Here is a 23,198-nt window from a genome sequence, read left to right on the forward strand (position 1 = left end):
AAAATTTGTTGCTTCTCTAATTTGTTTTTGCAAGGCATTATTTCATTTCCGGGCACATGGGCACTGTTGTCATCTCTTTACAATTACCAACTTACACAGTCCTTCACGTGTGGAAATTTTCTACCTTCATTATTCACTTTCAAGTGTAGGCAGCTGATCTCCTTTGTAATCTTTCTTACCACAAGCAAAGCCAGTGGAACTAAAAACAGTTCTAATCATTAAGAGCAAAATTTTTAAATACCTTTCTTTGTATCGCTAATAATATTATTAGACTACTGTTTCAATCACTACAAAAAATTACTCAATACAGATCACAAATGATTACACGCGGAAAAAATATTTATTGCAAGTAACTACTGTCAACATTGGGCATTTCATAAACTTATCGAACATATACTATGGTTTAAAAAATTACAATTATCTAAAATAAACAAAACATTTTTGTCCTAACCTAAAATATTCTGAATCCGACATTGTCTCTTTCAGTTTATATTCATCGCCCTATTTATACATGTTATTTTGTAGGACAGTTGTGTCTTTTTTCTTCTTTATTGCTTTCACTTCTGTTTCCCAAGTAGTGGTTCTTACAAAATGACAATCAGAATAAAAACACAAAGTTAAACGTGCTGGGTTAGGGCGAGCCTGGTGAGGTTGGCGGGACTGGATACGCTTAACATGTCACCAGCGAGGCCAATAGAGACACATAAGCCAAAAGGGCGTAGCCAGGGAGGGACAGAATGGTGCCATGTGTCCCCCTCCCATCACTAGAACCACAATGTCTCTCAATAGTAATGCACCTCATTAACCACACATAAATGAGTTAAGTATGGCTAAATATTTGCCAATTTAATATGCCAGACGAGAAAGTAGCCGTGTAGTTAAGGGTCCCGCCCACACGGGCACACACACTGTGCGCAGAGCTTTAAGAAAAACAACGCGATTTCAAAACTACTCAACATATCCGAGTGGGGTCTGTTTACGACAGGCATTTAAGAATTCGTTTAGGGCCGATAAGTAGTTTGGTTTCCGGATTAACTGTATTTTTAAAAGAGTTGAAATGACAAAAAGGTGGGTTTTCAAAGTAATTTAGGGGCATAAAACAACTGATACAGATACTTGAAAGCTCTTAAGGGATTACACCTTTACTTTCATTTCTATGCCATATAATTTTACGGTCACGGCTCAAATTTCACAGTTGTCCTATGCTCGCTTAGAGGCGACACCGCGCTATAAATACCAGCGAGCGTCGCGCTTATCATCCCCTCTCACTAACACACGTACACCCCTGACTAGACGGGCCTCTTAACACGTATTAGGACTTAAAAACCATTAGCAGTGGAACAAAGTGTGAAGATATAAATTTAATAAGTGTAAATTTTTATGTAAGAATTTCAGGTTACGAAGAAGCAATGAATGGCCATCAGATATAAAATGAAAATAAATTTTCTAGTATCAAATTTGTCAAATATTTTTGCGGGAGAGCCCCCAGCATCTCCGTTGCAATCCCCAGAAACAGGTTTAAACGAAATATATTCTTTTAACCAACTTTGGACACCCTCTCGCTCTTCCACAAAACCTGGCTACGCATGTTCATAAACCCAGCAACACAGTTCGAGGCGACTGGAACCATGGCCTGGAATAAGGAACAATCCCAAGCATGGTTCCAGACGGGTCCTATGGAACTCTGCAGTTTTATTCCTATCATATTTAGAACTACAGCAATAACAAACCAAAAATATTTTAACCTAATCAGCTTTCCCAAACATTTACAATGTTGCTAGCACCGCGTTTATAGTAATTTAACCAAATTTCTGTTTTTCACTGTTAGAAATGTTATGGCTTAAAGATAGGACAACTCAAAATAACTAGGGGCCTAGAAATTTCGCGGAATCATTTGGTGACAGGCTAAAATTCACAGTCTTATGTATACTGTACCCTCATACGTTTTCCTATTTGCTAATTTATTTACGCAGAACCTCCATTTCGTCGATGTCATTCGGTCTCTCTGCTACTAGCTCGTAGTTGACTGCCTCACAGTCGTAGAGGGGAGTGGCGAGGCAGTCGTGAACCTACCAAGTGTGCCTGCAGAGTGCAGAGAGCCGTGCATGTCCGCAGTGTCGCGGCGCGGGTGGACCACGGAGTGGCCCAACGTGGACTCGCCTGAACCTACCAAGTGTGACTGCAGAGTGCAGAGAGCCGTGCATGTCCGCAGTGTCGCGGCGCGGGTGGACCACGGAGTGGCCCGACGTGGACTCGCCTGAACCTACCAAGTGTGCCTGCAGAGTGCAGAGAGCCGTGCATGTCCGCAGTGTCGCGGCGCGGGTGGACCACGGAGTGGCCCAACGTGGACTCGCCTGAACCTACCAAGTGTGACTGCAGAGTGCAGAGAGCCGTGCATGTCCGCAGTGTCGCGGCGCGGGTGGACCACGGAGTGGCCCGACGTGGACTCGCCTGAACCTACCAAGTGTGCCTGCAGAGTGCAGAGAGCCGTGCATGTCCGCAGTGTCGCGGCGCGGGTGGACCACGGAGTGGCCCGACGTGGACTCGCCTGAACCTACCAAGTGTGACTGCAGAGTGCAGAGAGCCGTGCATGTCCGCAGTGTCGCGGCGCGGGTGGACCACGGAGTGGCCCGACGTGGACTCGCCTGAACCTACCAAGTGTGCCTGCAGAGTGCAGAGAGCCGTGCATGTCCGCAGTGTCGCGGCGCGGGTGGACCACGGAGTGGCCCGACGTGGACTCGCCTGAACCTACCAAGTGTGCCTGCAGAGTGCAGAGAGCCGTGCATGTCCGCAGTGTCGCGGCGCGGGTGGACCACGGAGTGGCCCAACGTGGACTCGCCTGAACCTACCAAGTGTGACTGCAGAGTGCAGAGAGCCGTGCATGTCCGCAGTGTCGCGGCGCGGGTGGACCACGGAGTGGCCCGACGTGGACTCGCCTGAACCTACCAAGTGTGCCTGCAGAGTGCAGAGAGCCGTGCATGTCCGCAGTGTCGCGGCGCGGGTGGACCACGGAGTGGCCCGACGTGGACTCGCCTGAACCTACCAAGTGTGCCTGCAGAGTGCAGAGAGCCGTGCATGTCCGCAGTGTCGCGGCGCGGGTGGACCACGGAGTGGCCCGACGTGGACTCGCCTGAACCTACCAAGTGTGCCTGCAGAGTGCAGAGAGCCGTGCATGTCCGCAGTGTCGCGGCGCGGGTGGACCACGGAGTGGCCCAACGTGGACTCGCCTGAACCTACCAAGTGTGCCTGCAGAGTGCAGAGAGCCGTGCATGTCCGCAGTGTCGCGGCGCGGGTGGACCACGGAGTGGCCCGACGTGGACTCGCCTGAACCTACCAAGTGTGCCTGCAGAGTGCAGAGAGCCGTGCATGTCCGCAGTGTCGCGGCGCGGGTGGACCACGGAGTGGCCCGACGTGGACTCGCCTGAACCTACCAAGTGTGACTGCAGAGTGCAGAGAGCCGTGCATGTCCGCAGTGTCGCGGCGCGGGTGGACCACGGAGTGGCCCAACGTGGACTCGCCTGAACCTACCAAGTGTGACTGCAGAGTGCAGAGAGCCGTGCATGTCCGCAGTGTCGCGGCGCGGGTGGACCACGGAGTGGCCCGACGTGGACTCGCCTGAACCTACCAAGTGTGCCTGCAGAGTGCCGAGAGCCGTGCATGTCCGCAGTGTCGCGGCGCGGGTGGACCACGGAGTGGCCCGACGTGGACTCGCCTGAACCTACCAAGTGTGCCTGCAGAGTGCAGAGAGCCGTGCATGTCCGCAGTGTCGCGGCGCGGGTGGACCACGGAGTGGCCCAACGTGGACTCGCCTGAACCTACCAAGTGTGACTGCAGAGTGCAGAGAGCCGTGCATGTCCGCAGTGTCGCGGCGCGGGTGGACCACGGAGTGGCCCGACGTGGACTCGCCTGAACCTACCAAGTGTGCCTGCAGAGTGCAGAGAGCCGTGCATGTCCGCAGTGTCGCGGCGCGGGTGGACCACGGAGTGGCCCGACGTGGACTCGCCTGAACCTACCAAGTGTGACTGCAGAGTGCAGAGAGCCGTGCATGTCCGCAGTGTCGCGGCGCGGGTGGACCACGGAGTGGCCCGACGTGGACTCGCCGCTGACCTCGCGGCCGGACCGGCTGCCCTCGGCGCCCGCGTGGTGCCGCTGCGTGGACGTGCGCGCCTGCGCCGCCGCCAGACCTCTGCTCGGCCGCGGCGCCCACGAGGGTCGCCGCCTCCTGCTGGCCGACCTCACCTGCGGCTTCGACGGCTTCATGCCCTTCGTGTGCTGCGACCGCGTGGAGAAGTCCATCCGCGACCACCGCGGCGGGTCATCGAGCAGCGCCGTCTCTCGTCGGCCAGATACCGACCCCAGGTATCGCCACTCCAGCGGCACAGCCCGAACTGCGCCAGGAGAGATCAAGCCAAGCCCGAGCACCACGGACCCTCCCTTGCCCGGTCTACCTCACAGGCACGGCGACGAACATGCACATGACACACCTCGACGCACGCACATTGGCACGCAAACCTACGATGTTCATAATCGAGCACAAGACTCCCCCGGGGTTTCGATCTTCACTCGTGATTCGTGGCGCGACAGAAGGAACGGGAATGGCGAGGCCCAGTTTCCCAAAGATTCCGGCGAGCAGCAGTTTTCTTACTCGTACGTCTTGGATGAGAGCAAATACCCAGATTTAGATACAGGAATGATTCATCGTCCCTTAAGTACTCTGATTCCTACAGCACCAACATATCCAACCAAACCCTACAAACCATCCCAAACGAGCCTATTTATTATGCCAGAAACACCATCTAAAGTTAACAAGTGGGGCACAAAGAAAATGTTAAGTAGAGTTACTCCCCCAGTAAAACCTTTAAACAGTCACACAGACAGGGGATATAATCGACACGATACAGTCCATAAATCTCTTGAGGAAAATGAAACATCAGATTCTCGGAGATCAGTAATTTCAAATAATCACCCAGTCACACCCAAGTACCCGTCCAGAGGAAGTACGATTCCCTCTATTGTGTTCCCGACCGCAAGTCCTCGGCCGGCGACTCTGAACGTGAACACGGTCCCGCCAGAGTACGTGAGAGGGGGAGACGTGGTGCTGCCGACCACCAGCACTCCTCGACCGAGGCCCAGCTCCGACTACGGCTCCTCGGAGGAGCGGAGCAGGGAGAGCGACGGAGGGAACAGGCCGCCGGCGAGGTCCTTCCTGGAGAAGAGGCGCCAGCTCGTGGACGTGGACGAGTGCGGCATGTCCTTGAGCGAGAGGATCGTCGGAGGGAGGACGGCGAGTCTCGGAGCCTTCCCGTGGATCGCAAGACTCGGCTACAAGCGTGAGTGCCTCCCCTGTCTTCGTGCCGCCGAGGGCAAGGGGGGAGGGGAGGGGCAACGTGCCACAGGGGTTCGGTTGAGTTATGAGATTGTTTTCTGATAGGACGAAAATTACAACTCTATTAATTGGAAATCTTACAAGTTATGTGATACACGCAGATCACATTTACAGTTATGGCCATGGTAATGTTTATACTATGTGTGCGTTTTTTTTGTAAATGGAACAGAAATATTAATTTAAAATCACAGATTTTTGCACATTTGTTCATAAACATGAAAGCAACTATATCACTACAAAATAGTGTTTGCAATAACACTTTGTTCGGATTATTACCTGGGCAATTATGCTATGAGTAGTCCCAGTACCTAAATTAGTTAAAGTTATTTGAGTTAATGGTAAACTGTTCCCTAAATAACTTTCCACTATTAACTTCTCATATTAATAAGCTCAATAAAACAAAAATAAAGTCCAATTATTAATATTTAATTATCTTTTTGATGGTTTAAAATAATTATGCTTGAATGAAACATCATTTAAAATATAAAATTATGCGCCAAGTTTCATAAGAAAAACACAGTAGTAGCCTATCTCGAAAAATGTATTTCATACATGCAAAAAAAGCCATGTGTAGTAGGTACAATATTACATAATATATCTTACTTGTTCGTATTAAAAACTATTTCTTTGCAACTGGTTTTCAAATGAATCTTTTGTAGAAGTACATAAGTTATTTTCTATGTAGTGTTTACATTCTTTAATTTCTTTTTAATTGCAGGGTTTGAAAAGTTGTACATTAAGTAACGGGAAGAGGGTCCGATAGAATTATTTATCCCCAGGACCCTTGGTTTATCTCAGCGGCTTTCTACATGGATTATTACTCTCTAGGTTAGACTGCACAGTCCTCACCACACTCGGGCAAATGCATATTTTCCATTGTATCCTGTCTTTTTAAGACCTCTCAAATGGATTGCATTGGATTCGTTACTTCTTTGACTGAGGGATTTTAATTGGCTCAGTCCTCCAGATAATCTGTGGCCAATTGCAGAAAGAGGACAAAGGCTTTTATTTAAACCTATCGCAAAAAATGAATCAGCGTATTTTATGGTAGCTATATGTTTAAATATACTAAACCAATTTAATAGAAACAATTGTTATTCGTGAAAATGTTTGGTGCCAAGATAATTCTTAAATATATTATATATTTATATATATTATATATATACTCTAGTTTTTTTCTCTCGTTTTGTTAAGTGATTCATGATGGTCGTTCAGTTAGATATCAACTGCATTCTATTGCAAAATGTTTTCTGACGGATCGTAGCAAAAAAAAAAAAAAAAAAAGAAGAGTGTTTTGAGATCTATCGTACAGTCAAATACTCTTGCGGAATTCCACTATATATACATGAATAGTAATGCTGATACATCTGTACTACTTGGCTGAAGCTGATTACAATGTATTTTGGATGCGTGCAGAATTGGTTTATTTGACAATGTCTTCATTGATGTCATAAGTTTTATGTTCAATAAACCTATCTGTCCTACCTCACCTATGCGAGTCTAATTACTTGTTGATTGTCGGTTGCCAAGTGATTTTAAACTTTTCACGCTTATGCGGTGGGGTCTGTCTGGGCAGTAATCGTACCCTTCCAATGACATTATTAGGTTTATGGACATCTAATGAGTTTCAAGTGGTTAGAGGCCCACTTTAATCTTGGTTTTGTCATTGTTGCAAACATTTCTGTTCCTATGCGCGTGATTTAAATTCCTAAATTTCTATCTCCCAGGATCTTAGTATATAATTCTGAAAATAGAAAGCGTGACGTGCAGTTCCGTTGGTCAATCTGGTTCTCGAACTTATTCTACTTTTTCATCAGTTCTTTGCGCTAGTCATGGTTGGATGTATATTCGAAATCTGAGTCGATGGGTTCCAAAGCGTCCCTCACTAGAAGTAAGTCAGTTCGGACAGGTAAAGTTGACGCAACAGTGAAATGTTGGATTCACCTTTGGGAGGACCCTGTCCCTCATGATTTCGATTTTCTGTGTTTTCCTGACCTTACTCCAGGCTAATGCTGGGACAGTTCCTCACTAGGTCATAGGTCATTGCCGATTCCTTCTCCAAATTCCCTGACCGTTCTTTGAGACGAATAAAAAAACAAATCATTCAATTCTGTGTGTGTTGTTCCAAAAATCAAGCATTCCAGCCTCAAGCAGTGTGCGTCTAGTTTTCCATGCAACACAGTTCTTTGTGTTATAATTTTGTTAATTGGTGGATAGTCAAGGAGGAGACATGCAGCACAGTTAGTATTATCCTATTGTTAATTGATGGATATTCAATGAGATATGAGGCACACTTAGTATTATCCTATGGTTAATTGGTGTATATCCAGGCAGAAATTAAACAGGAGACTGAAGTTGAGTGAACCCAAACAAATCGGTAACGAAAGTGGAAATACAACTTTAAGAAGTAACTTTTAAATCACATTTCCAAAAGAATTTGGTGATGGGTTCCTAAATCTATAAGTTGTGTATTCTTTGTGGATAAATTAATCATAAACATTTCAATATCGTAGGTAGAAAGAGCTATTATAAATCTATGTATTCAATAGTTTATGTATTTCACATGGTATTTCACAGACTGGTTTTTAGGAAGCTAAACCTTGCATATTTCAACACGCTGGGAGCCAAGTGAAAATTGACTTGATACTCGTAAGAAATTTTATGCTGTGAAGGGCGCAACACTTTGGCTAAAACTCCATGAGCGTGACATACTATGCACAAGGACTTTACATAAAAGAAATAAAGAAAAATATACTGACTGATCTGTAATACGTTCTTTGAAAGATTCTTACAATGGGGAAGGTTGATTTAAAATAGATTTTTTTTGGGATATACGCCATTGCTGGTTCAGACTGTAGATCATAGAGAAACCTCATGAACGGACAGAATATATTAATATTCAAACACACATTATACAAGCCAAATCAGCTGATGTCAAAAGTTAAATGCATAGACAGCACACAGAATTCCGGGAAAGAATTAGTTTGAATAATATCTACTCACAGACAAAAAAAAAAAGAGCTGACAATGACGAGACAGTAGCAACAAGAACAGTAAATAAAGATGAAAAACGACATTGGACAAAACAGCGATAAACAGGCGAACCCAGCGATGTTTGTGCCCGATAATGGGTACAGATTTCATATCCCGAAACGTCGCAACTGTTTTTTCTAAGAAAGCCTACTGTGTTCATCTGTACTGTAGTTGTTGTTTTGTCCAGAATATATGTTTAGTAACAGTTTTGGGTTCTGGGTTCGTCAGTTTGTCGCCGTGTTGTTTAGGGTTATTGTCTTTCTATATTTACTGTTTTTGTTCCAACTACCTCGTCTTTGTCAGCTGACTTTATTCGTATGTGCTGTGATATTTTTCTGACTAACTCCTTCCTGGAATTCTCTGTGCTGTCTATGCAGTTAATTTTTGACATCTGCTGATTGGGTTCCCCCCCCTCCCCTGTGCGTTTGTTAATTATTCATCTTTTTTTGCCAATGTAAACCAGCAAAGGCGCATGTCCAAAATATGTTTTAAATCACTGATGTAGTATAATATTGTGTTGGTTTCCTAAGGGATGAGAGTCACACCCAATCAATTCCGAAGTTCTCCGAAGTTTGCCGATCGCTCGTGAAAAATACGCCATACTGCAAGGATTTATATATTTTACGGCCACAGAGTATTTTAAACAAAGCTAACGTAACCTAACCCTGAATAAATACAGAACTATTATTACTTATTACACTGACCTAACCTAACCTTACCTTTTAGTTTGTGACTTTTATTTATTCATTGTGAACTGTAGGCTATGGCTAAGGGATACATACACTGCAGGGAGGTCAAAGTTGGGATGACATCGGTGACGTGGTTGTGAAGTGTGACTGATTGCAGGCACGGGATCGCAGCAGGTGATGTACCGCTGCGGCGGGTCTCTCATCACCAGGAACCACGTGGTCACAGCGGCGCACTGCGTCACCTCGCTGCCCAGCGGCCTGCAGCTGTGAGTACCAACCACTGCCGCCTGGAGCGGGCTCTCGGGAGTTCTGTCCGCATGCCCAAGTAGCGTGGTCACTAGCCTGATGTAACTGAGTACACGTGATAGAAGCGGAACTTCTTTGGCAATTCAGACCTCGACTCGTAAGCATATCGTAAAGAGTTAAACGGCACAGAGAGAGATAGAAGACAGTTTTCTAAATAAACACGAATCAGAAAAATTATTACATGAAATGGACATGTAATGCAGCCACTGAACATGCATGAACTCAAGCCTAGAAATCATAATTCGTGAAATAACAACAATCAGAGTGACGTCGGTCTGCCGAAAAATGAACCCCGACAGCCCATCAGAAATTTATGTCGGTATTAATTAATGACTTAGTAACGTACACATATTTTTTTTGAAATCATTCAAACATAGATTATTTTATTATTCTTTTTATATTGGTCAGTATGATAATCAGAAAGTAAAATAAACCCAATTTAACTGCCACTTTAGATGGTGCAATATTTTACTAACTTAACCTTCGGTTAATTATGAATTGTGATTTTCGGTCACAGGGCTAAGGTCAAACCACTGGATAGCATTTAATATAAACTAGTGACCTGGATTTAGCAAATTAATTAGATTCACACTAGGTACTTTGTATGCGGCTTATTTCTATAACTTCTTCGTAAGATAAGGCAATAATTTACTCATATTATTTTAGATTTAGGATTCCTATATGGTAGTATTTCATTAAAGACCATACAGCGATTCATTCTTTCTTTTTTATAATATAATTTAAACTTAGTCTTTGAAAATAATTTTTAAGGTAAAAAAAAGGTTAATATATTTAAGACATAAATTGAAAGAGAATCGCTTTAGTAATTGAAACGATTATTACATTATTAAACCAAAAAACTCCTTCCTAACTTGACGCGCTTGAAAATGTAAAAGATATAGTCAGAAAATTTGATATTCAATATTTTAAAATACTACTGCACATGTGATATCAATTGAGGTCCGACACCGTCTCGCCATAGTAGAAAGCAAGTGATATCTTCTCATCCACCGCATTTAATCTTCTTATGCTACATTCTTTAAACTACCCACAGATTATTGGTTAGTAGGTATGCTAGCAGCCACAGTGGCTGGCCAGGTTACACTAGACCTTAAAAACATTGGCTGAAAGACTGAAATTCACTGCAGTGCATACACGAGAAAGATATAAGGATAAACTTTATAACTTGTTAAAATTCAATGATGTATTATATATGACAAAAAAAAATTTGCATTTACGAACATTTGGAGTCAATTCATGCCAAAATATATGGTCAACATTTAAAAACAAATGAAAATGGGAGGAAAATATAATGAATTATTCTTGAAATTGTATTATAAAGTAAATTTGGAGAGTAGGTATTTTATATGCCATATCTGTACAATAAATTAATATCAGCACTTATAACTGAAAACACAAAGGCTGACATATATAGGCCTATATACCTATGCTTTAAGTATGCTAAATTTGTTTATTTAATCTCTATGTTGTACTTAAAACTCGTTCCACTGGCCACAAGTGAAACAATTTTGGTTGCATGGTAACTGCATGAAAGTACTGAGTTTGTTTTTGAAATAATCAATCAGTTATGTAAACTATTGTATAATTTTGAACCTTCCAAGGGTCTTTGGAAGTGAAAGTAGAGGTAAAATTTTACGCCAGATGGTTGTGTACCGATGTTTCAGACGGCGATACCTACACGACTATAATGGGCTCCAAACCACACGGTACCGTCTCTGTGCTCGTTCATATAAGACATGCCAGTGCCTTGGATCTAGCCCACGAACCTTGCCAACTAAATGTGACGCGCTAAATTATCAAGCCAATTTAATTTATAAGTGCGCTTATAGGAAATGGAGGGCGTAGTCAAGTCCTACTCCCTAGATCCAGAATATTTAGCCAAAATGTTAAAAAACTTCATTTTCATACAAATACATATATTTCAGACCTTTACGTTTTCTATTTATTTTAATTATTTTAACATTAAGTCAAGTTATTTAATTGTTTACTTTTTGAATAATCATGCACTTCACGAGCCAGCTTAAACTAACAACACCATGGTTCGCTTTATGTCCACTGACTATACATAATGCGTATTACTACAAAATTACAATCAGTGGTAGTATATGGAATTACCTTTAGTAAGTAGAATTTTTTTTCTTAAGAATTTAAGATTATGGAAGGGCTCTTAAGGGTTCTCAGATAGACTTAACTTATTTTCATGCACCTGATTTTTAAAAACATTCCGGGAAGGAATACACTTCTCCTCCGCCCCCCCCCCCTCATGATACTTCCTTTCCCACATATATTGATATATGCGTTTTGTAAGACTATAATAGTGACGATTATTTAATTGCCAACAGCGATATGTTAATTTTAATTCTAAATTAATATCAACAATTACAAACAAAACAAATATATCAAAAATGAAGTTGATTTAAAAACTGTAACGAATGATGTATACGAGATAAATAAAACTATCTGACCCAACAGACGTTGTCCTGTCCAGATTTAAATAAAATTGTGGAAAGATATTGGTAATATGTGAAATTTTGTGAATTTGTGAAAATATTTTGGAAATGTGTAAACGAAGTAAAAATAATAAATAAATATATTTGTGAGTGATTGTTGTATTTAACGATTGTGACCATGGATAATCAGTTTGAGAATGAGTACATTCAGAAGTATGCCAATTTGTAAATTTTACATGAGAGATTAATTCTATCGGCAGTACACCGCTGAAATGCTGGAAATGTGTTATAAATGCATTTTATTACATTTAATAGTTCAGAGAACGAAATTTATATAATTGAATATTGGACCATGTATAACATTTTCTGCTTCACAAATGGCCAGTTTAATGAGATTTTTCCATTGAACGAAAAATCATATAACTTGAAAATATTTGTTTAAAATACGCAGTTTAAACCAGGAGGATGGTTCCCCCTTTTTTTTTTTTTTTTTTTTTTTTACAAAACATGCAATTATAGCTACCCAATAAGTTTGGGTTGCTTGGAAACTAGTGATCTGTATTTGAGGTTCACAAGTAATATTTTTTAGCTAATTTAAATGGCATTTACTTCCACCATATTAATATTTAGATACTGAAATTTATTTTTCAATTAATTTTATGTAGATTTTTGTTAGAAATAGCTTTCAATAAAATGAGAAAATTTTTAAGCTCATAAATTTTGTTTTTGTTTTTATTGGAGAAAATATTTTTGTGTACAATTAATATAATACATAAAATTTATTTCTCACAGTAATGTTCATCGTATATGCACGTACTATGCAGGAATGCTATATGTGTTATATAAAAGGGTTATAAATAGCAGTATTGTAAGTCACTAATAGAAAGCAATCGTGGTCAATATGGTTATTCATCTCCCCCTAGCAGTCAAAATGAGAACTATGTACGGACTGAATGAAAAACCGTATGAAAACCTTTGTTCCAAACATACAACCAAATGTTTACCATTCAAGATCCACACAACTTAGAAACATCATAACTTAGAAAATCATAACTTAAAACTATCACCACTTATACACACATAATTTTTGTTGACCCATTGATGATCTCAGGCAATTCTCTATTCTGCTAAGCACACGGAAAGATCTTTTTACTTGAGCGATATAAACATGAAGTGCGCAGAATATGCGCAGTGCAACTCATACATTCGGAAATAAATTAACAATTTTAGATCTGTTAATTTGTTGAGCAGTTTTAGAGGCTGCAGAGTAGATTTAGAAATGTTTGTCTTGTAAATCTTGAGAACAATTAGGAAATTCGAACGATTTATTTGCCTACTAACTTTGATTTTTCATCTGCAATAGATGACATGACCCGAATATTAAAAATATTTGTCTGACATTTGTTAGACGTTTCTTATTTTAGAAGCTTCCCCCCCCCCACTTTTGAGGACTTGTTTTAGGTCGTTATTCCATAATTTTCAGGAAAAATTTAGCACATTACATTTTACTGATTTGCATTTCAAATAAATAGATGAAATAAACATATGGCTCATATCAATGTACTTAAATAATCTGCTGAACTCCGAACAAAAATAGACTGCATGTATATTTTATAAGTCACGTTAAACATATTTTTTAAGGTACCCTATTTATTATCTGCATTTCATCGATACACGTCACTGTTTCTTGCGCGATGTTTCGGATCTTTGTACTTGCAAACTCGAGACAACGGAATCGGGGAAAAAAATACACACATATACATAACTCGATTATGATTCGCCAATTTTATGTGTGCGTTGTGCGCACTGTAACACGCTAAAACTGAACTTACACGGTAGACAAATCAAGGAGCGTAAATAAATCTTGTGCTACTGGCTGCAACAGAAGCTGTCCCGGTCACTATCTTGAAGTAACATCTCCCTCGCACATCGTCCACTGTCACGGAGACAGATTTTCCATTACCTTATCAAGTTTTTAACATTCCGCCGCGAAGCGATAACCGAGCCTTCTCCTCATCGAAGATGAAACAATGTATCTTATAGATTATTGTTTGTCGCGCCTCGTAGTCTTTTATCATAACTTTCTTCCAGGCGGGTTTGCTTGTACAAAGTTACCAAGGTCACAACTGTATACATGACGTGAGCATATCGCTTACCTTAATGTTTCCAGACTTGTAATGCTCGCTCTGCTGCCAGGGTGGAAACTGGAAAGCCTGGAAGTGTGCACTGGGAGGTATGCCGCAGGGTGTCGGTGCGGCTGGGCGAGCTGGACGAGAGGACGGACCCCGACTGCGACGCGGCGGAGTGCGCGGACCCGGTGCAGGACTTCTCGCCGCTGTCCGTCGTCGCGCACCCCGGCTACAACCGCCCCAAGTACAGGCACGACATCGCCGTGGTGCGCCTGGACCACCCCGCTCGCATCACCGGTGAGGTCCGGCCCGCAGTGGCACGGACACGCAGTCGGATCTCACTGCCGCGTCTGCTGCTTCAACATTGGCACGGACACGTAGCAGATCACCACCAATCAGATTGATTTTCAAGGGCAATGCAATTGTATTATGCATCAACATCATAGGAAGGGCAGAATTTACGTTGCGTGTATAATAAAAAATAAACGACAAAGTTATAATATAACAATATATATTCTTCTACTTGAAAATTTTTTAAAATGCATTTGGAACATGAACAAACATGGTTAGCACCCCAGCCTAGTTCTCGGCTTCTATTGGTCGCACGGAGCAACGTAAGCGTAAGAGCTCAGCACTGCCGAGCTAATCTGAGCGGGTCAGTCCCCGTCTGCGTGCCATTGTAGAAACCCTGTTCCGTTAGATCCGTCTCCTTTCCGTGCCATTGTAGAATGGGCCAAGCCTGGTCCACTCAGTCCTCGGTCGCCTCAGTCCCAGACAGTTGAGCATCCGTGTTTGTGCTCCACCAGGAGCTCTGTGGAGTCAGGGAGGGGAGTGCTATCGCTCGATAGCGACTCTGTTCCTCAAGGCTAGTTCCTCGCTAGTTCTTGTTCCGGGACTGCATAGTTGTCGTTGTCGAGTACCATCATGGAGCTATTAGTCTATGCAGTGGGCGTCTGTTCTGTATTTGAAGTAAGCTGGTTAGTAATTGGGTACAAAAACATATTGTACTTGTTTAAAGGTTAATAAGCTATAAAATTGTTTCATATCTAGAAAAGAACTCACCAGGAAGAATATACAATTGCAATAATCTAGTAAATATTGCCTAACAAGCACGTTACCAACACATCTACAAGAAATTAGCTTCAAACTTCATTGTTTTGCTGTGCAGATAGGAAACGGGAGTGAGGGGTCGATCTCATATTGACTTCAAGTATTAACAAGGCTAAGATAGCACTCACCAACACCCTTACTTCTTGGCTCCATGAGTACTACATTTCGTTTGAGAGGAATGATAGAAACTCACTCTTTATTTGCAGTACAGAGTAAATGGCAGTACTGTTGCCATAGTTATACTGCTCGGCAAAACATAGATTAGTTGCTTTCCACTAATTAATCTTACGGCTTATTCATTCGTAATTTAATTTTTATGCCATCGTAAATTATATTAAATTAATTTTTAAATTTTTAATATTTCGATATTTTACGACAAAAAATATTATCTCTTGACAATATCATTACAGTTTTAGTCATTCTCAAAACACTAATTCAGTACTAAATGCTAATTATTTCACACGAGAAACTATTTGTAGTAGTCTGTCACTATTAATATAAGGCATTCCCTTCAATCAAGTTCTCTGCTAGAATATAACCAAATTATAATTTTTTAATGTAAAAAAAAGTTGTTGAAAAGGGCATACTAACCAAGATGGAAGCTTTCAGCTCTGTCTCCTTAGAATTAAAATTTATATAGTGATTTTGACAAATACAATAGGAAGATACATTATTTCCCAAATTCTCTTTCAAAAGGCTTATTTACATCGTAATCCAGATTGTTTTTCAATAATATTTCATAAACTTACGGAAACAAAATTTTCTCTGAAGCATTTCAAAGTTTTGTCTTACACGTTCGTGCTCTATGGCCTGTACATCGTGAAGTGAGTAATACACCTAGATAACTTAAATCTTCTGCTTCAAAGAAAAATGCAAATGGAATTTTTCCCCATAATTTCGAGACAATGCAAGGAATTATGTCACTATTTTTATAAACATTTATGAATTTTAAGTTGTAATATGTTGTGACACTAGCTTATTAGAATTTTTATGCACATTAAAAATATTTCGCCAATTTTGTAGCCACCTCACCTCACGATAAGGCAACAGCGCTCACCGAAACTAGGACAGCACACTAGTGGCAGAAATCATGTATTGAAAAGAGAGAGTGAATGTCTATTACACTACACACAGAAAAATAAGGATGAGACGCATTATCGTTCCAACCACGATCAATTATTAAATTTGTAATCTGCATTTTAAATTTTAAATAAGTTGACCAAATTTTCGACGAACAAGGCAGAAATCGTATCTGTCCAAACTTTGACACATGGTTATGGTGTGATTTTTAAAAATAAACTTTTCTCTGAATTTTGGCCTCCAAAAAATAAATTATCTGCACGCCTTTAAGATTATTGCAATCATAAAGCCCCATAGTCACATATATATTCCTAAAATTATTATGTAAGTCCTCCGCTGGTAATCCCAACCAATAAATACTTTGATAAATATATCCTCAAATATACCTGATTTTTAAGGGAATGTATTTTCGGACGTTTGAATGTTTCAGCATACGTCAGCACAATATGCTTGCCATTCGAAGACTTGATCAAGATTGACTACACGGGCGAAAGTTTGATAGCAGCTGGATGGGGATCAACAAGCATGGGTGAGTACTTTAAATTACTTTAAAGCTAAAAGTCTAACTGAATAAAAATGATAACATTTCTAAAACACGGTGGATTTGGGCTGGCCTGCCGGTGTTGTAAAATGTCAGAAGAAATCAAGAAATAGTTCTCAAAGGAGAACGTACGATGGGCTGGCTAATTTCCTGGTGTGCGGACTGCATTGAGAAGTGGCTGACTCTCGCGGTAAGCCGTTGCTGGGACGCAGTGGCGTCGCAATTTGGCAGTTTGTTCCCTCCTCGATTCGGCTCCGAGAGTTATTCGGGCCGGCTCGTCTCTCAAGAGACTGAGGCCTCTGAGACCACAATTTTATTTCGATTATTCGATTAGCTTTTGGGAATTATTTTGCGAGTGCGCCGTCCGACGTCCGAATTCGTTCCTATCAAGGAGAATATGTCCTGTTAGTTGTTTTATATGTTTCAGAGAAGATGCCGTAAACAAGTCCCCACGCTTGGGGAGAGGAGATGCCCTACCTGACATTATAAAAAAATCTATCATTTCCACCAACAAAAAGAAAAAAATAAAAGCAGATAGCACCACGCCTACCAAATGAAACTCTTCATACAGTCCTGGCCGTGAATGGGCGAGGTTTCAGTAATGGCAGGACAACGGGCGAGCGAGGACGTACATTGAGCCAGCTCAACAAAAAGTATCCTTCGGAGAAAATGAATGACCAGAAATGATATTTATTTCATTCACCTGTTTATTGGATTTAAATTTGCATTAGATACGAGAAGCAGAGCTCAGCAATCTCTCGTTAACTAGCTGGAGCAAAAAAAAATTAAACGTTAATTAATAAACCGTCAGCCGTTTCATGAAACAACGTTCAGATGCGAGACCTTTGTGCAAGCCAAAAAGGAGGCTCACTGCCGAGACGTACAATTCATTACTGTTTATCTCACTTATACTGTAAAAAAAATGTGCCGACAAAATATTTGTAGCCAAACCTCGAGCACGCCATGGTTCCATTTTGACATCATACATATTCGGCATTCTTCACTCTCAATAGAAAACTTACTAGACATACGTTGCTTGGCAGTCCACCATACCCACAATATTTCTCATATGTTGTGTTAGTGTTCGTTGCATAGGTATATAATTTTTTTTCCGGTACACTTTCGTACTGAGCCAGCAGAACTAAGAGATAAATTTTGTTCCTGCTGGGAATCAAATCAGGAACCTCTAAATCACAATACAGAATTTCTAACTGCTGAGCCAATGGGTCCTTTAGTCTGTCTCACTCTTATATTGCAGTATGAATGACACTCACTGTTTCCAGATTGATACTACCCAGCTTCTTAACATCAAAATTATTATTTCGTATATTATAAATAATTATAATACATTTTAGTATAATTTATATTTTACCAACTTTTTATATTTTTGAAGACCATAAAATAGTGACTTTTGATAGTTATTACATTTGTAAAGGTACTTCATGAAAGAAAAAAAAATCTATTAGTCTTTTACAGGAGAAACTATTTGTAGCTGTCGGTCACTGTTAATAACAAGGCCTTCCATGAATTTATTTCCATTGTTGACCAGAGCTCAAATGTTTTTAATTTTGAAAGATATTTAAAACAATGATGACATAAAAGGTGTAAACCAAGATCATGTCTTTCTGATGAATTTTCTTAGGAGATAGAATTGAGTATTTCCAAAAATCTCTTTCCAAATTTTACTCTTAAAAATAATATTTAACTTTAATACATTAAAAATCATTATTTAAAATTATTTTAATGTTGTGTCTAAAACTTTTGTGCTCTTCGCAACAGAGCACGGTGCTAATAGCAGATACCGTGCATTGCACACAGCAGTCTAAGAGGCTGCGACACGCTGTAGCTGGTGTAGATGGTGTAGATGGTGTAGCAAGGTGTGACTGCGCGACAGGGATGTCCAGCAGCAAGACGCTGCAGTGGGTGAAGCTGAAGGTGCAGCCCAGCGCGGGCTGCGACGCCGTGTTCACGCGCCGGGCCAACATCTCGGTGGGCGCCAGCCAGATGTGCGCGGCCGGCGACGGCGGCAGGGACTCGTGCGAGGGCGACAGCGGCGGTCCTCTGGCCAGCCGGGAGCAGCCCTCGCTGCACAGCGCAGCTCGCAGCGTGCTGGTGGGCGTGGTGTCGTTCGGCGCGCGCGCCTGCGCCGCAGAGGCTGTGCCCGGCGTGTACACGCGCGTGACGCACTACCTGCACTGGCTGCTCGACCAGATCTGAGCCGCGACCTTCGGCTGGATGAGCATGCGTTACTGCGTGGCTGTTGCACGTTAGTATGGAGAGGTAGTTGGTCTGTGAACAGGGGGGCGGGGTTATCATCACGTTGCCACACATACCAACAGGTGGTTGCTCTACAGGCAGTCGTGTAGTCATATGGTGGTGTTATTATCGTCTGCTTGTGATGTCATATCCCTCTGCTCTCCCAGGACCTAATGGTGGGAAGCATCTGCTGGTGACATCACAGTTGGTTCATAAGGTTGAAGGTAGATGTCGCTGATGGAAGTACTAGTGTTATTTTTAATAATATAAATATTGATTGCTGTGGAACCAAGGGACGGAAGCATCTTTGAGATGGCAGATTTTGAAATATTGTTATGAATATTGCAGATACACACAAATCAATATAATTCACTTCATATTCTATCCCTCATACTTACTCTTTAATGAGTATCCAACAACTCGGGGTCTACCTTGTAAATATTTGCCCTTGCTTAAAAACTAGATACTCAATTGTAGGCTAATTATGATCGCCACAATCGATTATTTATTAACATGCATCTCAATCTCATTGCTCATGCCAGACCTCTTCCAGTTCACACATGAAGCTAGGTGTAAGAAGTAACCTTAACAATTACATTTACATCATTGTGTGGGCGTGCATGAGTCGTGTCGGAATCAGGTAGTGCGGTTGATGATGTCGAGTCTGGAATTGCTTGAATGTTCACCTGCTTGTCTGGGATCTCGATCACCCTTAGAGACTTGCATCAAGTCAAGGCAGGCTTGAAGGTTCACTATATGCCAACGTACTGCAGTCGATGTAGCCAGCGACATCTCTAAATATAGTGTTGGTCACACATTTAGATGTGTTTTCCATACTTCCTCAGTGGCTTAGAAGGGTGTGTCAGCCAGGTACACATATTTTTGGCCACCACATGTTAAAGGGTGGGACTGGCCGATGTGGCAGCTACTTGTCCCAATACTACACCTCAGGATCCATCGTTTGCTATCACTTAATGCTCAGATCCAAGATATTTTGTCATGGAATTTAACTATTGTGATGTACTCCTCCTCAATGTCATCTTATGATTTAGGCGGTGGTGGTGGTTAGGTAGTCTAGATTGCATGTTTCAGTCATGTCTGCTACTGGGAGCTGTTCTTCATCCTTGTGCTTAGGATCATGTTCAGCTCTGCTCTGGCATCTTCACAAACCTCAGATAAGCCTAGTTCACATTGGCATATCTATTTTATGCTGTCAGTACCAGGTAAGGCATGAGATCCCGTAGTCGGTGGTACCCATTTAAATACTGGTTAATCCTGTGCAGAAATTTCTGACCAAATTGAACGGAGGTGATTCCTGTCTAAATACATGGTTACCCTTCAACAGTTATGTTGGTGTATGTCGAGATTGTGAAGTCTGGTCTGCTAGGAATATTTTTTGTTGGTGTTGTGCTACATCTCACACCTTTCCCAAACCCACTGCATCTTCTTCTGGAAACCACATGTTTTGCTAGTCTAGAATTCTAAATTTCTGTCCAAAAACATCATTTATGAACTGGCTTTCCTTGTTAAATTCTGCGTTCTGATGCAGAAGATGGATACCAAAATTTGGAGGTAAGGTGCAACCTAAACAATGTCTTCAGCTTCTAATCCCTTTGATTTTTTCTGCTGTGCTTGCTTATTAGGGAATATCTGGGTGTTTTTACCTGCTTAACCTTACAAGTCATACACAGTCTCTTCTAGGTAAATCTTGTAAAATAGGAGTTCATGTCCTCTATCAGTAAGTGCAGATATCTTCAATGTGGGAAATATTCTATCTCAAGGTCACACTCAAAAATTGAGGCCGTGGTGTTGCTTAGTCGCCACGCCTTTATCCACCTAGTGAACAAGTCCATAATTAGTGGCTTTCCTTAGGCAGTATGGTGGTCCAATATATAGTCTTATTAGGATGCTGTGTTGTTAACTGCTACTCCTGGTCCGTCTAGCTCGATTTCCTGTAAATATATATCTGATTCATCCAATACCCAGTCTTCTATGTCAGGCCTTACTGTATGTCTATCGTATAGAGATGTCGTGGCCCTCCTTGCCTGTGATGCTCCCGGAATTCCAGAAAGTTTGAATACATTCGGATACATGGAATAATTTACTTACTGGTTTCCATAACCAGGTTGGGAATTTTTCTGTGGTTGAATGATTTGGCAGGACCCAAGTCGATCACTCTCAATGGGCTCAACACATAATTTTATACACTCTTTACCGTTGACTACTGCTAACCTGTCTATAAGCGGCTCCCTTAGCCTTATATCATGCAGCTGGTCATTGTGGGTTGCGGAGGAAAGGAGTAATTACAACTCATGTCATCATTCATTGTAGTCCTGTCAAGGTGATCACAACCATGCATCAGCCAGTTGAAAGACCTTCCAAGCAATGTGCTTAGTTGCGAACATGAACCTCAGCAAGAATGCCTTTTGGGCTAGCTTTATCTTGGATTCTTGCATGTTTCGCAGCGACACCAGACATTGACTGCCCAAACTCTTGACGAACTGTTGGTCCTCCAAAATGGAACAGAACCTTTTCTCTGGCCATACCACTGCAATCATTCCTGTTTATTGCACTGACATCAACTTTCTGCAGAGTCATACTTTGTAGTAGCATTTCAGACAGTTATTTTTATATTTTGATATGCATGAGATAAACTAATGTTTTTAATTATTGTCAATTATACTATTTCAATTTTTATACTACATTTTGGATGTGTTTTTGTCATATAATATTTATTAACTATAAAACTTTATAATGTACCATTTTAGTGTGAATTTACGAATTGTATTATATGTATCAAATAAAAGATATGTTTACAGGAAGTGGATATAAATTGTATCAAACATTAAGTTTTTTATTTATTTTTTATTTTAGTTCAACCTACAGTAACAAATTAGACACACTGATTGTTTATTTATTGAATTAATTATTGTTTACTACAATTTTATTTTGCTATCATAAACTTATCTATACGAGAGTGTGGCATACTTAATGTTTTAAAATCGGTTTTTAATATAAATTATTCTTTTAAGGAAATAATAATTATTAAAAAAAATTACTATTCATGATTGCAGCGAAGTTAACAGTTCACACGCTGAGGCAGCAGGTTTTGCTCACTTGCAAAACATTCACTCCTATCTCCCCTCCCAGCTTCACTACCTTCGTCATCTAAGTCCACTTTCAAAATACCTTTTTTCACCTACGTGTTTATTGAATATATTCCCTTCGACTGAAACTGCTAAAGCCTACTCGTTCCCAGTTCACATGCCGTGAAAATGTTGCCGAATGATGTCAGCGCGCAGCCATTTCTGTGTTTGTATTACCCTATCAACCACACCATCCAATCACAAGTTGGCCAAGTCTATAGTCTGTTTCAGAGATTAGGGAAATATAGATATGGAGCATAAGGTCTGACTATAGGCGAGGGTGTTGAAGCCAAAAGGGGAAGGTGTTTCAGTGGACTATACTTACCAATATGATGGCCGTTTGCTTACAAACGTATTAGAGGTTAAATTAATAGAAAAATGCCAACTCATATCATTACATTTGTATTATGAAGATTCGTTTAGGACTTGTAATATATATAAACATATTAACCAGTAATATTTTAAAACAAATTTTCTTCCGAACATCTTAACTACAGTCGTTAATAAAAGCAGGCTAGAACAGCTAGTACAAATATTGCCGTCACCCGCGGTCTTGGCTTCGAGACCTGGGCGGTGCCTAGTGGGATGTGGTGGTGTGTGGGTATATTCCGGTGGGCGCCAGGCTAGCACAGTCGCTAACCAATGTTTTTGGGCGTGGATACTTTCTGCCCCGGCGTGGACCACTAGGCCTTCGGCTGTGATTGAATTTAGGAGCGGGGTTTTCAAAGAGCTAATTATCCAGTACTCTCCTTACACAATATAGTACACTGATCCCTAGCTGGAGGGGCAAGCAACACTACGGAAGAACACAATTGAATACGCTACTGGGTTTTATTCGGGGCTGACCCCTTTTGCGCTGTGAGCACTGAGTTACACGTTACAGTTCACACAATTTGAGAGGCACTATACTTTACATGATACACTTGAAAGTTCCGCCCTTACGCCATGTCCACCCATAGCAACGGGGGAAGGGGGGGGGGGGTGATTGGGGGTGGCCAATCCCGTAAGCTTAGTTCTTAACAGCGGCCGGGTCACTTGTGTGAGCCGCAGT

General features: G+C 41.5%; 1 protein-coding gene across 1 annotated transcript in view; it reads left to right on the forward strand.

Annotated features, from left to right (window-relative positions):
• Window positions 1-21,847, forward strand: part of LOC134527293 (CLIP domain-containing serine protease B4-like) — a 69,716-nt gene extending 47,869 nt beyond the window's left edge. The window contains exons 4-8 of the mRNA XM_063359848.1: window positions 5,032-5,330; window positions 9,266-9,374; window positions 14,130-14,311; window positions 16,635-16,733; window positions 18,640-21,847. Coding sequence (XP_063215918.1) covers window positions 5,032-5,330; window positions 9,266-9,374; window positions 14,130-14,311; window positions 16,635-16,733; window positions 18,640-18,962 — 1,012 coding nt within the window. The 3' untranslated portion in view covers window positions 18,963-21,847. The remainder of the gene's footprint in view (window positions 1-5,031; window positions 5,331-9,265; window positions 9,375-14,129; window positions 14,312-16,634; window positions 16,734-18,639) is intronic.
• The last annotated feature ends 1,351 nt before the right edge of the window (window positions 21,848-23,198 follow it).

The sequence above is a fragment of the Bacillus rossius genome, chromosome 1 (assembly GCF_032445375.1).
Source record: "Bacillus rossius redtenbacheri isolate Brsri chromosome 1, Brsri_v3, whole genome shotgun sequence".
Lineage (NCBI taxonomy): Eukaryota > Metazoa > Arthropoda > Insecta > Phasmatodea > Bacillidae > Bacillus > Bacillus rossius.